At 52.8% G+C, this 15,427-nt stretch overlaps 5 protein-coding genes across 5 annotated transcripts; 1 reads left to right on the forward strand and 4 right to left on the reverse strand.

The window, feature by feature from the left end:
* Nucleotides 1-917: 917 nt before the first annotated feature.
* BZA05DRAFT_393593 (uncharacterized protein) lies at nucleotides 918-3,499 on the reverse strand. Its single transcript, XM_051483237.1, has 5 exons — nucleotides 3,042-3,499; nucleotides 1,950-2,885; nucleotides 1,487-1,879; nucleotides 1,312-1,417; nucleotides 918-1,168 (listed from the first exon to the last, which is right to left on the reverse strand). Exons 1-4 carry the CDS (start codon nucleotides 3,135-3,137, stop codon nucleotides 1,337-1,339), a joined length of 1,506 nt encoding a protein of 501 aa, XP_051340736.1. The 5' UTR covers nucleotides 3,138-3,499; the 3' UTR covers nucleotides 918-1,168; nucleotides 1,312-1,336.
* Nucleotides 3,500-5,940: 2,441 nt separating this feature from the next.
* BZA05DRAFT_393595 (HotDog domain-containing protein) lies at nucleotides 5,941-6,704 on the reverse strand. Its single transcript, XM_051483238.1, has one exon. The coding sequence runs from the start codon at nucleotides 6,623-6,625 to the stop codon at nucleotides 6,080-6,082; it is 546 nt and encodes a 181-aa protein (XP_051340737.1). The 5' UTR covers nucleotides 6,626-6,704; the 3' UTR covers nucleotides 5,941-6,079.
* Nucleotides 6,705-7,594: 890 nt separating this feature from the next.
* BZA05DRAFT_335381 (ankyrin repeat-containing domain protein) lies at nucleotides 7,595-8,452 on the reverse strand (the record flags this gene model as incomplete). The annotated part of the gene is made up of 1 exon (XM_051480765.1): nucleotides 7,595-8,452. The coding sequence occupies one exon, from the start codon at nucleotides 8,450-8,452 to the stop codon at nucleotides 7,595-7,597; it is 858 nt and encodes a 285-aa protein (XP_051340738.1).
* A 581-nt stretch (nucleotides 8,453-9,033) lies between these two features.
* Nucleotides 9,034-11,721, reverse strand: BZA05DRAFT_260779 (uncharacterized protein). The gene is made up of 7 exons (XM_051480127.1): nucleotides 11,124-11,721; nucleotides 10,826-11,063; nucleotides 10,703-10,762; nucleotides 10,377-10,649; nucleotides 10,066-10,312; nucleotides 9,584-9,992; nucleotides 9,034-9,531 (listed from the first exon to the last, which is right to left on the reverse strand). The coding sequence occupies exons 1-7, from the start codon at nucleotides 11,597-11,599 to the stop codon at nucleotides 9,528-9,530; spliced, it is 1,707 nt and encodes a 568-aa protein (XP_051340739.1). The 5' UTR covers nucleotides 11,600-11,721; the 3' UTR covers nucleotides 9,034-9,527.
* A 2,545-nt stretch (nucleotides 11,722-14,266) lies between these two features.
* BZA05DRAFT_435253 (uncharacterized protein) lies at nucleotides 14,267-15,163 on the forward strand (the record flags this gene model as incomplete). Its single annotated transcript, XM_051486362.1, has 3 exons — nucleotides 14,267-14,724; nucleotides 14,831-15,079; nucleotides 15,125-15,163. Exons 1-3 carry the CDS (start codon nucleotides 14,383-14,385, stop codon nucleotides 15,161-15,163), a joined length of 630 nt encoding a protein of 209 aa, XP_051340740.1. The 5' UTR covers nucleotides 14,267-14,382.
* Between the last annotated feature and the right edge of the window lie 264 nt (nucleotides 15,164-15,427).

Below are 15,427 nucleotides of genomic sequence, written 5' to 3' on the forward strand. Positions count from 1 at the left end.
CTGAGATGATGATGAGCTGTTGGAGTTGCAGGGTGGGGTGCTAATCGCAATTGCAATGAGGGGTTTTGTTTTCGAGATAGCTCGGGCACTTCTCTGCAGCTACATATATAGAGGATTTCCCTATCTCGTTTCCATATTGCATCACATCCCATATCCCGCCGTGGAGACCGGGTGACGTACGTACGTGGGCACTGGAGGAGATGGGGCGCCGCCGGGGGAAGGAAGGGGGATCCTTTGCTGGGGGGGCTGCTTTTCCGGCGCCCCGCCACGTCTAGTACTGCACCGATGTTTCACGGCTGAAGAAAGGACTAGAGAACGTTTGGGCGGCTGTGAACCAATCATCGCAGCAGCTGTCGCAGCAGTCGCAGTCCACTCTTGCTTGACCTCCCGCCAGTGGTGGGGCTTATGTAAGTGGGCAGGTATTGGGGTCGACGGTTAAACTCCGGATGGCCATCGCTCGAGCCCCAACGTTCACGTTAACGCCAACGCCGATGACCCCACGTCCGATCTCCACGGAAAACTTCCCCATGCTTCGCCAGCCTGCTCATAACCCCGCACTCGTTATCTGAATCGCCGGTATCAAATTTGCTCCCGTCGACTGCCGGCTGAAAGCGGGCGGACCTTCGTGGCCCGAAATCAAGTGAAAAATTCGGCCTGCAGATTCGTGCAGTGCAGTTCAACGGATCCGGAGTTGCTGTACACGTTGGAAGTGGAATCACAAAGAACATCTCAACTGCGGTGTCAGCACTGCAGAAACAAGACACTCTAGATGCACCGTCAATCTGTACTCTATACGTCGAGTAAAGTACATGGTGCTCATGATGATACTCTATTTACTCTTCCCGCCGTAGAAAGTTCTCTAGTATTCTACTTTTCCTAGGCAAACCTTCGCACTAATGGCCGCCGCCGCACGCAGCTGTCTTGGGATATCGATGAGGTCGTCCCGCTCCACGATCCATCGCTCAACACAGCAATACTCATGAATGAGAAGATGCATACATCCCATTGATTCGTCTCGAAAAAAACCTACATAAAAACGCCTCTTGCCCCAATCCTTTGATATCCTCGCGCTCAAGCATAGTACACGACTGTAATAAAAAAAACAATGTAACCTCCAACGGAAGCATGGAAAATCCCCCCCTCGGTCTGATCGCATACTCCAATTGAGCTGAAACGAGGTATGTCAGCCAGACGGAAACAGCGGATAAAAAGAAGCGAGAAGCGTTTATCACGAAAAGAGACAGTATGTGTCAAGAAGATGAGGAGGATGGGAAGTGTGCTGAGTTGACCACGATTAGGCGAATCACATACAAGTATCTGTTGACAACCGGGTATTTCAAGGCTTGCCAATCCATCCAGAGTCAACGAAGAACTGATGAATCAGGCCAACCTTTTTGCCGTTATCCTCATTTTCAACCTATGTATATGGATGGAAAGAGTATGTTAGCCGTGTCATAATCGAAGCTATGGTTGGGTGATGACTGACCCTGCATAGAGCTTTTGCGGTGTCCACATCAACAATGCCGCCATTCTTGATGGCTTCGCTTATCAGCCGTTCCTTGATGCACATGAATGACTTGGGTTTGAGAAACATCTTCTTGCACAGCTTCTGTTCCTTCTTACTGAGGAGGTGATAGTCTGTGGCATGCTCGATGTTGTTCAGAGACGCCGTGTTACCGTTCACTCCATTCCTCCTCACGCCATTGGCAGCCGGGGTTGGCGACATTGGTGATGATGAGTCTTCGCGAGCGAAGGACGTTGGCGGGAGCTTGGGGGCGGTGAGCGGGTTGATCGGTGGTGCCTCGACTGGCGGTGTTGCTTTGGAGTATCGATGGGAGAGGCGGTCAACAGGATTGAGCTTGTTTCGAAGCACTTCGTTCTGGAGAGATGCAGTTTTAGCGCCGAGGCTAGTGGAACGTCATGTGACCGGTGTCACGAGGACCACTCACTCGCTGAACCTTCTCGACCTCATATTTCTGCCCTGCTTCGAGGGTCTGGATGCCCATTCGCCTCCACTCCTGCAACTGCGTGACGGCTTGTCTTAGTGTGTACTCTTGCAACATTCCGTCAGTGAAGTCATCATAATCCCGCTTATTCATTATCCGTGCGAAAGGTTTGGGTTTATTGAGCAGATCTCTCTCATCCTTTGTTCGTCTCTTCTCGATGGCGGCGTTCTTGCGGTATTCCAAAAGACCGTGCTCGAACATGACCTTCTTCCGTTGGGCTCGCTGCGTGAGCTTGTGGTTGTATATGTCCATCACCGTGCACTTCAACTCAACCTCCGGTTCCACCTGACCAGTGCTCGGGTTGATCCCATCGCCCGGTTCGAAGAACAGATCCTTCACCGCCATTTCGGCCTCATTATCAAACTCCGTCTCAAACTCCAACCGACCAGGCATGTATCCTTGGATTTCATGGCATGACGGGACCGACGCCGTTGGCTTTTTCTTCGGGGCCGACGGAGTGTGCTTCGCAGCCTCCTCCTTCCTCGTTTCGATCCTTCGTTTCTTCCTGGACTGAAACTCCTCCCTCGAGATGCCAACGAACGTCCTGTCCCCCGGATCGCTGTGTTCTGGCAGCGGGAATTTCGGCGAGTTGATGTAGGTCGCTATGTAGTGGTCTCTAACCTCATCCTTGTCACGTGCGCCTCCGATGTGATCCGCGATATCCGCCCAGGACCCCAACCCATACATTTCCGCGCCCTGGAGTAGCAAAAGCTCCTCATCGGCGCCCCAGTCCGGCGTGTATATGGGATACGCGTTCTGCTCGATCACATGGTATGAGTGCGAGACGCATTTGTGCGATCCGGACTCGGCACCGGAGGTGAAGCATGGCACGCAGAGGTCGTACTCAACACACGATGGGTGGGCACAGCGTATCCGAACCTACCGTGGGTGCGATGTCAGCGGAGTAGTGCGTTGGGGGATGCGTCAAGAGTTGGGTTTGACAGCGACGCCGATCGGAGCGTGCGTTGCGGTGTGTATAAGCGGCGGGGTTGGGGTTGCGGCGATGCGGTGTTGGCTGGGGGAGGGGGTCCATACGGTGAACGTGATATCGACATTACACGCGTCGCAGTGATAACGCACGCCGGGCTCTACTCGACCGGGGTGCACAGACTTTCTCTTGATCACACCCATTGCTGTGTCGTGGTCTTTGACGAAGGCCTGTTAAGCTACCGCGCGAGCGAAGGCGTCCTAATCGGGGGCCGGGATTCAACCGCGACACGTTTCGATGCTGATATGTGGCTAACCGACTCGAACGATCGCTGGAGGGCTAGTGTGAGTGGCTGATCGCGTGCGAGAGAGATAATCGACGCCGACCGGAGGAGCGAAAGGATCGGGGGTGTAGCAGCGGTGCGGTGAGAGTGCGGTACAGACGATGTTTTCCGGATTCGGCTTTGTAGTTCGTGAGGGGACGAGGGAAGCTCAGCTCCGGGCGTTAGGGGGATCGCGCCGCGGCTGGGTAGGACGTAGCGACTACTGGGTTGGAGTGCCCCGATTACAATGGTGCCAAGCCAAGATCAAGCGAGAATAAGGAACGTGGGAGTCGAAACATGAAGTTCCGATAAACCTCCACCGGGGGACTTGGTTTCATTCAAAGAGAGATCTACTGCGGCTCTGCTCTCGAGATGCTTCACAACAGCATCCAAGCAGCGTGGGCTTCTGTGTGGGATCCATCTTCAGCCCGCTTGGAATTCTGGCCCATGGTGGCTTGGAATTCTGGCCATTGCGGCATGAGAATGCTAGTCAGAACTGGCATAGAAAGAGAAATCTTTCAGCCGCAGCTGCAGCCGCACCCACCGAGTCGGGCAACTTAACGTGTGCACACTTCGTCAGTGCTGTGAAGGCTCTCTAACGGTACTTGTTACAGTCCCCAGCACAATCACAGCAACGACCATTTACGGTATTCCTTCCACGACAAAGAATTCATCGACATAGGGAACTTGACAATAACTCCACTGTCAGCCCTCGGCGACAATGATTTCTCCAGGGTCCCAAAGGGCGATCAGATACCGAGCCAAGTTCATGGTGTCAACTGCGAAACCTTAGTTAGCCGTCAAAAGTGTTTGGCTGCCGGAGCCCGAACAACCGCACTATTGGCAGATCACTTTGCTAGCCGCGAGTGTCGACCGGACAGCCACCGTCAACCCGACCTAACAGCCACCGCCGTCCCGTCTCCCCACGAATTGTCCGCCATGATCTCGATTCTCGATGGGCCGTATTCCATCCGATGAAGCAAAAAGACTCCGGTTATCAGAGTCTGCTTTCATCGCGGGGCGAGCGGACCGGACGTTTTCTCAGAATCCGGCTCGTGCTAACCAAGTCTCATTATTCATACACTCCAACCCAGTGTTCGACATAGTCCAGTCCGTCCGTTCTGAGCCTCGGACTGGGCTGGACTGTATCTTGGCAGTCCGTCCGGGAGCAGTGTTCAGACGGACTGGTCCAAAAAATTGGAGGGTAGGACGAACTACTTTCACGCAGTCCGTCCAAATGGCCGGAATGGACCAGATTTTGGCAGTCCGTCCAGTCCGGACTATATCGAACACTGCTCCAAGGACCAACCCTCCGCTACGGACTCCCAAGACCCAGTCCCGTCCATGCCTTTTGGAGGACGGGATAAAAGTAGTCCGTCCCGCCCGTTAAGTTTCTGGACGGGATTGGACTGCAGTCCGGTAGTTAAAGAAAATTCCCCTCTTTCCAGCACTTCCTCTACCAAATCCGGCAGTAAGACCTTTCCAGGACACCACCTTCGTCCAATTTGCGCTGTACATAGGTATGTACTTTTACCAGTCTTGGTGGTCTTAGCAGTCGACTACAGTTCGTCCCGTCCGACCTTACTGGTAGACTAGTCCCGTCCAACAGAAACCTCCGGACGGACTGGATATATGTAGTCCAGTCCCGTCCATGGGTCCGAACGGACTGGACCGGACTATGTAGAACACTGCACGCATTGCTTGTACCCTAGGGAGCCCGCAGCCCTATCTTCTAGTCTTGATCCATCTGTATATCGCCTTACCTTCTGTGTAGGAGATTCAGGTTTCCCGCCGTACATTTTGCTTCCTCTATTCCCTCGATAATGAAGTTCATCGTAGGGATAGGTACTCACCTCCACAGCAGCGTAAGGTGTGTCACGTGATAATTACTGCCGAGTGATATCAAACTAGTGCTCCCTCCGTCACGCCAAAAACAAAAACAAAAACCGTCACCACCTCCGGTGGGTGGCTTGAAAACCCCAAGAGTTGAATACAAAGGTTTTCTACCTAGGTTAAACCCGGAAATTTCCCTCGACTCCCCTCGCCGATTGCATGGCCTAAACCACTAGACCACGCGGGAATTTTTCCGTGCTGGAAACAGCAATTCGATACCTATAAAGTGGTGGGTGCCCTCGCGACGGACAAGCTCCGTCACAACGCTGTCTGTGCTGAACGAGTGAAAAACATGCCGTGTGCTTTGAATAGATCTGATGTGACGTCTTTCTGTGTTTGAACGAAAGGTGCAGCGTGCTAGTGCTGTATCCACAGCGACGCCTGCGAGCTATCCATAGCAAGACAAGCTAGGTATCCGTGGAGAGGAGCCGCAGAGGGAGACGCGATCTAAAGAGGCGCTGCAACTGGCCGGGTGGTAAGGCTTTGGAGCGAATGGAATACCCGGATGACGAATGTATCGCCATAACCTAGCTAAGATCGCATGCAATTTAGTGATGAAACAAAAAAGTGTCGCAACATTTATGGTGCACCAGTGAGGTGAAGTTGCATTTGCCGCACAAGCGCCATCTGCCGCGCATTTGAAGGTTGTTAGCGACGGATGGCTGAGCCTGGAGCGCCACATTTGGATGAGGCTGGAGCAAGACAACCCCCTCAAAATGCCACATAAAGTATCCATGTTATTAGCATGTAACGACCGTATGGAACCGCAGCTCCAAGGATTGGCGCGATTTGGTAGGTGTCGGGTGTGCGTGTATAAATAATCAACCCATCCTCTACATAATCGAACCCTCCATAACGAACATCTACAGCTATATGCTCGCTGTCCAGTTACACCCTCTTCAGAACTGTCTCTATTATCCTCCTGCCACGCTACAACTTTGCCGGTTCCCGAACCTTAATGAACAGAGCGTTCCCTTCAGCATACACCCCACCCACCCCATCCTCCACCGTCGCAGTGACAAAAATCTTCCTCCCTTCCCTCTTGACCACCTTACCTCTACACAGCACCACAGTCGGCGTCGGCACAGGCTTCTTGAACGTGACGTTCAGATACGCCGTGAACGCCATCGTATTCATGGCGGCGGCCGTGGAGATATCCAGCATCGTGGTCACCATCCCGCCGTGGAGAACACTCTCGTGTCCGTTCATTCCACTGCCGAGAGAGAAGAGCAGGCATACGTCGCCCGAGGGGTTGGTGACGACCGCGAGCGCCCGGAACGTGAAGGGTGTATTCAGCGTGACGGCAGTGAGGGAGTTGGTGCGGCCGGGCGTGGGTTGTTCGACGAGGATGTCGCCGCTCCTGTAGGGTATGGTGGTGGGGGAGGAGAGGAGGGCGGCGGCCCATGGTGTGCCGGCGAAGTCGGGGTGGTCGTGGGGACTGTAGAAGGAGGCGGCGGGGGCGGCGGAGAGGGCCATTTCACGCGTCGGAGGGAGATAAGGTGGGTAGAGTAAATTGAGTGTGATAATCGCACCCTTGGAGATGCATATTTATTCACTGGAATCGATCTGTATAGCCGGGAGAGGTACCGTAGATTTATTTCGCACACAGCCTAACCACTGCCGATTTTATTCTTGTTTAATAATCCACGCATTGAACCTATCCAGAGTAGATCATGGCATACCATCCACAGCCGAGTAGCCGCTGTGGGGGAGGAACCGATTATGTAACTGCCATAATCTAATAAGGTTGAATGCAAACTGATTAAACAAAAAGCCGAGCAACCGCTGGGCCCTTGATCCTGGACCCTGGGTGCCTGGGGTGAGTGATGGCAGGTGACGATCAGGCAGCCACGCCAACCACCGAAGTTGACCAAATCCACACATGATTCCGCGACCAGGTGTCCCCCACCAGAGTGAGCCCTTGCAAACCTTAATCAACCTCAATTCGCTGCGCTAAGTTTCGGGAGTTACGGTTGGCTGGTGTCATCACGCATGACAGGAAGTAGTCTAGAAGGAGAAAGGTTCGTGCATAGTATCGGAAGTCAGAGACAGCCCCAATGCTCTAATGCCCAGAAACCACCTTTATCACTTGTTGGAGAAGCTATCACCTTGAGAAGACAGAGCGAATCGTATTCCCAAAAAATAGATGGGGCAAAGCTGTTGGAAATTTTCTGGCTTTGCATATCCACCAGAGATACCGCAAAAGCGGTTGTTTGCCACGAAAATGTAGTATGCCGGGTCTAGTCCCAGTAAAGGTGGAGTTTCTCGACTCTACTGACTCAAGCTTCGGGCACACTCACTCCTCCGACCTTCCAGGATGAACGGGCTCTCTGCTCTCCGGAATCATCAATCTCCAAGCCGACTCTACGGGTATCGTAGTCCCACTTCTTGCCTCGAAGAGCACTCCATGAGCGCCTATTAATGAATGAACAGTTCTTCTGATGCTCAAGTTTTTGATTCTTGTGATCTGCCTTGCGCCCTCTTCTTTTCCAAGAACTTTGCTACCCCCGCGTGACTTCCTTGGTTAGCGAGATCCTCGGCAGCCCCGCCCCCAGAAGTCGTCGCGATATCAGCACCGGCATCCACCAATATCCGTACGATCTCCATGTTGCCTTTTGCTGCTTCTGCCTGTAACGCCGACAAGCCCTTCCTATTTGCTATACTGAGATCTGCGCCACTCTCTACCAAGCGCTTGACGAGCCCAGCCGACCCACCAGCTATAGCTGCGTGCAACGCACTCCCGCACACTCCGCTTTGCAAATTGACATTCGCACCGCGTTCCAACAGCCTCTCGACTACATGTACCTTTTTCCTGCGAACAGCTGCCTGCAATGGGAACCCTCGGCGGGGACCACGGGTGTCCGAATGCATCCCGCGGTCGATGAATAGGTCCACCAGATCGAGGTGGCCCGACCATGCGGCAGCGAGCAGCGGATTGACGAATTCGCCGCAGGACAACCCCATGTCGGCGCCGTGCTCCAACAGGAACTTGACCGTGGCGGTTTCCCCTTTCCACGCTGCCGCCTGTAGCGCGCACCCGAAGTGGCCTCCCGGCGTGTGGATGTTGGCGCCGCTCTGCAGGAGGAACAACAGTATCTCGATGCTGCCGCTGAACGCCGCCGCTATCGCTGCGGTCCCGAGATAGCCCCCGTGTGCATTCACGTCTGCTCCCTTCTCCACCAAAAGCTTGACGATTTCGAGGCTGCCACCGTTGGATGCTGCGCACTGAAGCGCATTGCCGTACCTTCCGCCTTGGTTGTTCACGTCGGCACCATCCTCGAGTAGAAGCTCTACTACTAGCATGATGTGTAGATACGACGCTATGTAAAGCGGCTGGAGAGCATCACCGACCTCCTCTTTGGGAAAATTATTGGACCAGTAGCGTTTCATCCACAAACGGAACTGGGAGCCCTCGGTGAAGAATTTCCGAAAAATGTCCTTTGTCTTCTAGTCTAGGGGGACGCACGAGCGGGCATGGAACGGCCACGTGTGGACCGGATATGCTAAAAGTTCGTACGGACTGACATGATCGGTCAAGAGGAGATAGACCATACATATCCTTGCAAGAGCGGACGCGGCTTCTTTCACGGGCACGTAGAACTTTCTGTGGTAAAGCAGCTCGAAACGGGGATTATCGTTGCTCGCCACGCTCTCGCTGTCAGTCATCAAGAACTCTTTGACGGTCTGATGGATGAGCATGACCCGGGACTCCACAATCTCAACCAGAGGGCCGCACAACTCCTGTATCTCGACCTCTATGTTCAACGGCATGTAATCCTGGATCTCAGGCATCGACCGAGCGTCATCTCTCGTCGCTATAGCTACCCTCAACTCCTCGAGAGAGATCGGGAACGCGGAATGTGCGATCCACATGAGGATTTCCTTGGCTCTTTCGCGATTCTCGATGGCGACCGTGGAGAGTTTGTGTTCGTAGTATGCGTAGAGCGTCCGCGGGACGCCTTTCAAGAGCTTTCGTATCTCTGCTGGCGTGTACCGCTTGCTAAGTTCGTTGATGGTGAGGAATACCCAGAGGAACATATGGCCCGAGTTTTCTTCGAGGAACGTCTCAACCTCGGTCTTCAGTTCGGCCGGATAACTTAGCTTCTTCGCCAATCTTCCCACCTCGTCGGAGATGTATCGCTGGATGTCAGTCGCGTTGTGATCCTCGGTGCGAATGGCCAGCCTGAGGGCGGGAAGGAGTGACACGATATCTGCGTTCGGTCGGCTGCTGATGGCGATATGTCCTGCGCAGGTAGTTGCTGTTGACTGGGTCAGGTACAGATTGTGCAGGTGCTCGATAATATCGTATCTGCAGTAACCATCCTCTTGCCGGTTATCGGAACATTCGTCCAGAGCATCGATGACGTAGTAAACAGCTTCAGCTGCCGGGTTCGTCAGATGGAATGAAAGATGTCCCACAAGCAAGATGCGGACCACTTCGCTTCCTTTGCGAGATTGAACTTTTCGTATTCTGGCAGGACGTGCGGGAAAAATACGGGGTGCTCATTCAGAAGTTGATATACCAACGACTTCAACACTGCTATGGCCGTTCGATTCTCTTTGTCTTTGCCGTTGCAGAAAAAGTAAATAACTGTCGACATCGGATCCTTCGCGAGATGCTGTCGTAAGAAATCCATCAGGACCGTCTTGCCGGTCCCGGGATTCCCGTAAATCCATAGCATTTTGCTATCATTCCCCCCGGCTGAGCACCATTCCTTCAACATTTCCTGTTGGAGAAGCCATTCGCATGTGTTGCGGTGTATTTTTGCATTGGGGATCCTTGGGGCTGGGTTGTTGGACGCCGGGAGAAGTGAACGGAGACATTCTTTCTGGAGATCGGTTTCTGAAATCATTCGCCACAAAGCCGCATCAGTCTTTTATTCTAAATACAGCCAGTCGAATTACCGGTTACCCACTTTGCCTCCCACCCGGCCGCCTCTTGATCGCGCGGGGAGCTTCGTCGACACACTCCCTGATTATCCCCCTAACAGTCTGATAATCGATGTTGGTACGGTTCCCAAACTTGACGATATTGGAGTGATCTTCGTCGATATTCAATTGATGATAGATCTTTTCATTGGGCCCCGAATGAGTCGCAGAGTCGCGGGTTACCATCCGCACTAACGGGCCTCTTCTCTCGAAAGTTTTTGTATCTGGGTTATACTGTAGCCAGGATAATTCCGATGTCAGTTCGGATCCCGAATTACTATTTCAGGAAGTACTCTACCTCAACGGTTTTAGTGTCTTTTGTCTCGTAGAAGGAATATATTTTGGCGTCTTTGAAGTCGAACTCGCGGTAGAAGTCGCGATGTAACTCGGGGAGATACTGAGACGTTTCACAGAGATCGTGCACCAATCGTTCATTCCGTTGGCCTTTCACCATCGACAGTAAATGATCAATCCGGAGGCCCCTGTTCGGAACACCAAAGAATAAGGCAGCATAGCAAGAGTTAAATATTGCCTTGTCCTTAGGGTCGCCACGCTTCGCCTCCGTGAGAGCCTAGAAGATCAAAACAGATCCACTGCTATGTTGAGCATATAGATGGCACCTACATGCTTAAGAACGATGCCTCCCAGGCTGTGTGCGATGAAAATGATGGGTCGATGAATTTCCTAGCAACAAAAGTTGTTAGAGCCCATACTGAACAGTCGATCACTAGCAGATCAAAAGCTTACATCGGGACGGCGACGTGATTCCTTCAATGCTTCCAGTAGTCTCCGTGAGAACTCGTGTATCGAGGCATCAGAGGCACTTTGAAGCAGAGTCGAATCGTAGCCGTAGGTGAGGATTCTGGTTTGGTACTTGGCGTCGCGCAGGTCTCGAGGAAGGAAATCCCGAAGCCACATCTTCGCACCGCCGCGCGCCTTCCATGAGCCGAAAGCATGGCCGGCGAGTCCCGTAACCGCAACGATACTGGTATCGTACCGGAGTCAGTTCCATCCCACCAGCCAACAGGGAGAGGTCACAACTCACTCGACGGTAGGCACTGTGCACTCATTGAGCAGCGTCAGCCCCAGAAATTGGGAGTCGAAACTGAGCTCCACGCTGTCCAAGCCCGGGATTGCAACCCGATGGAATACCACGGTGGATGACTGCGTACAGCGCCGAAGGATGTCCGGAATTTGGCGAAACGTGACAGTCACAATCTGATACTGGTCGGCTTCGTAGCAAGAAGGCGCTAGAGACCATCCTATGACAGTTCCCCCTTCATCGGCCTTCCTCCGGTCAGGTGGAACCAACTGCTCAAGAGCTTGTTTAAGGTCGCGCTCGTGTATACCTCTAGGGATGTCGGATACGCGGAAGGTGTAGTACGAAGCGTCCGTCGAAGCCTGGAGTTTTACCGGAGCTGGTTGGGATTTACGCCAAAGAACCACGAACAGAATCCCCGAGGAACATAGGATAAGAAGTATCGTTGCGACAGTTGGGACGTCTATCGTTAAGTCTGCCATGCCGATGACCGAGCCCCCGAGAATGCAGCTTCAGGAAAGCGGAGGGGAATGCAGCAAGTCTTTATTGACCAGCTACCGGCACAGCCCTGAGCATATTCCGGCCACTGGGCGGAGTCTGAGACGACCTGCGGCAGCTGTTTTCATCCAGAGCAGTTGGATCGGAAGCTCCGTCACATTGCTTTTGCTGCTGCCCAATTGTACTCCGTCTGCCACGTATGTATGCAGAGGACAGTGAAGGCGGAGAAATCCGGGGGTCCGAGACTAGAGGTCCTCAAACCTTGCTGGGTGACCTGGCCGGCTAGGTGATTAGGTGTTTCTATTGGTTTGGCGATCTTTCAGGTTTCCCGGCACCGCTACTTCCTCCGGCTCAGAAAAAGTTGTCTGGGTGACTTCAGGAACTCTAGCTCGCCTCTAGCTTGCCTTTAGTTCGCCGTAATGGGTAGGTGGGTTGTGAGTAGTTTCCGGGATCAAGAACTAGACTGTAAAATATTCTCCATCCTGTGGTCAAACCTAGTCATCACCCGGAAGAATGCCTCGTGTATCTACAAGAAAAATTGTGCTCGAGTTACTCGACTCCAACATCCGCGCGCAAACGACAGTCAACTCCATTTTCGAACCCAATGATGGCGAAGAGGATGTGCAACTCAGCAAGCGATTACACCCAGAAAGCTAGCGACATACCTCATACACATGGGAATACATTAGTATCGGTACAGATGCCGCATTGCAAGAGTCGATCAACTCGCACAGTTGGAGTCATCAAAGTAATGGCTAGTCACCGAGCAGAATTGACTCCAGTCAGCAGGCAGGAGGACTGGGCGGTGTAGAAAGGGCTCAGAAGTCAGGGATGTACCCTGGATGTACTCGGAGCTACTCACCTGGCCAGCCAGCCCTGCAGGGCAAGGTCCTCAAACCCGAATTTCATGGCTGGACATCGTTATTGGTCAATTTGTCTTGATGGGTTTCCGGCCGGCCAGATCACCCGGCAAGGTTTGAGGACCTCTACTGCCCGGGCGCGGGGCACCACGCTTTTGAAATCTAGCTTAGTTAGCATATTCATGTAGTACTTGGTATGTACATACTACGGTAGTAAGTACCTATGCACGCGATCGCAAATCGTCAGGAAACATACATCCGAAAGTACTCTACATCCTATGTATCATAGAAACATCTCAATAACAGGGGTCCTCAAAACTTCGAATGGAATTAAAAATGGGATGGGTTTCGCGAGTCCATTTGTATGGAGTGGTTTGAGGACCCCAGATGGAATGGCTGGTGGGTTGCCGAGTGGATCGTTTAACTGGTGGCGAGGAGCATGGGGGTTGATGGCCAAGGCAACCGGGAGTCTCGCGGATTTACTCAGTCATTCCTGCTCATTGACTAGAGTCATTCCTTTAATGACTCTAACTGTGTGGATTGATTGACTCTTGCAAAGCTTTTCGGATGGCCGCCAACAATCCAAGGTCAATTGCAGCTGTACCGATAAGTATTCCCATGTGTTTGAGGTATGTTGCCAGCTCGCTGGGTGTAACAACGACCATCGCTTCCATAGATAGTCTTCAGCTTCTAGAAGTTTCAAATTCTGTCGAAGTATCGAGTTTCCTGCCGTGGCAGTAATAAACACTTGTCCGATCTCTTCAATATTTATTTGCTGTTCCAATTGTTGAATTATTTGTACTCTCATTGATTTCGTGGCATGGTGGTTTTGCGAGGGCTCATTCGCCAATGGCCGGAAAGCGGCGGGTCGAGAGAAGTAGAACACACAAGGAAAAAGTGGAGATTGAGGTTGATCATCTGTTCTATAGATAATGATCAAGAAAGAAGAAGAAACCTCGCGGGTGCTGGCTTAGGTTCCCCCCTCCTCGCGATCAGTGGTCGACCCCGCCATGCCCGTCAACGTTAATGCCCACTACTAACCACATTCGCTTCCTACCGCCGACAGCTCATCCATCACTCAGCCATACCTCGTGGTGGTGGTGGTACTAGAGTAGTGGGGGAGGTTCGACGACAGCGTCCTCTTTTTTTTCCCCAAGCAAGCGTCTAACAAATACCCCATACTAAACAGAGACGTCCTAAGGGAGTCCATTCATAGGCTACATAGCAAACCAACGTCCGGCGTGGTCCGGTCCGAACGGCGGTCCGGACGGGGCTGACTGACGTGGTCCAATCCAGTCCAACGGCTATGTACCAAGCCAATCCTGGTGGCTGGAGTAGGGATGCCGGATGACCATAAAGTATGAGCTGTGACGGTAAAGTTGTCACGTAACGATGTAAGCTTGGTAGTAACGTTACTGCCAAGATCGCCACGCACGTGACTGCTGGGTGGCTGGCACCACTTGAACTAGCTAATAGCCGGCCGGGGCGGGCAGTACCAGCCACCCAGCGACCACCAGCCACGTCAAGACCAAAGCCAGCCACCACTAGCCGCCTTGGCAATAACTTCACCGTCACGACTCATGCTTTACTGTAATATTACGCGACATTACGTGACATTACATTACTGTAACGTTACGGGCGGCATCCCTAGGCTGGAGGACCGGCGGGTGCAAGCGTGTATATAAGCGCTGCATCGCCACCATTATAGGCGCTTAATAATGGGTGCTTGGCGGACCAGGGGGAGCTGGCATGGCGAGAAGCTGAGAAGTGGTAATAGGGGTGGGTATCGAACTTCATCCTCATCACCACTGCCTACACCCGCCCGCCGACCGCCCACCGTCCGCCCGCTGTCAAGAAAAAGACGTCGTCACGTTACGCGAAGCCATCGCCACACAAGATATCCGGCCATGAAGCAGAAGGGAGTCCGTGATCCGGCCGTTGGCGTGAGCCATCGAGAAACCACGCGGGACGAGCGGATGCGTGCTATCGCGCTGCGTGATCATGCCAAATGGAGCTGGCGGCAAATCGGAAGAGAGCTCAAGATGGATGCTCGAACAGCGTCGCGAATATATCACCGTTATCAGCGGGATGGCTCTCCTTCGAACCGGAAACGAACCGGTAGACCTCCGATATTCGATGATGAAGAGAAGGCGCGTCTCGTCGCCTTTATCACCCGCGACGCCCGCACGCGAAGCCTGAGCTGGGAGGAGGTCTGCGTCGAGATGGATTACGCCTGTAGTCCGAAGACGGTACGAGATGTCATGAAATCATTGGGTTATCAGAAACGCGCATGTACCAAGGACGAAGCCCAACGTAAAACCGAACGACAAACCGAAACGACTTGCTTGGTGTCAGAACAGACTGCATTGGACCAAGAAGGAGTGGAAGAGAGTAATCAGGATGAATAGATTCTCCTTCTCAACGGCAGGCTTCGGTCATCGTCCATGGGCCACCCGGAAACTAGATGAAGATCATCACCCCGACTACGTCGATTGGAAATTTCACTCAGGACGGAAGAGCAAGGTGGTTTGGAGGGCCTTCGGCGGTACAAAGTCTGATCCTATCTTCGTTCCCGGCAAAACGAAGCTCAACTTCGCAACCTATGTATGAATGGTCCTTGAGCCTGCTATTGTACCTTTTTGGCATTAGTGTCGCGAGGAATATGGATGGGCTATTGTGCAAGAGTAGTATCGCTCCGGGGCATAAAGGAAATGCCAAAGCCTACAGAGAGTTGAATGGGATGGAGAGTTTGGAATGGCCGGCTGAGTCTCCTGATCTCAATCTAATGGAGGCTGGTTGGAGATGTGGAGACGGAGTTGGACGAGATATGGAGACGAGCAGCGGACGTTGAGGCATTGTAATTGTATTTAGCTGTGTGTTGGGCTCGGGTTATTACAGAGGAAAGGTTAGATGAATTGATAGAGAGCATGCTGGTGAGGTTGCAAACTTTAA

The sequence above is a fragment of the Tricharina praecox genome (genome assembly GCF_024521635.1).
Source record: "Tricharina praecox strain CBS 144465 chromosome Unknown BZA05scaffold_8, whole genome shotgun sequence".
NCBI lineage: Eukaryota > Fungi > Ascomycota > Pezizomycetes > Pezizales > Pyronemataceae > Tricharina > Tricharina praecox.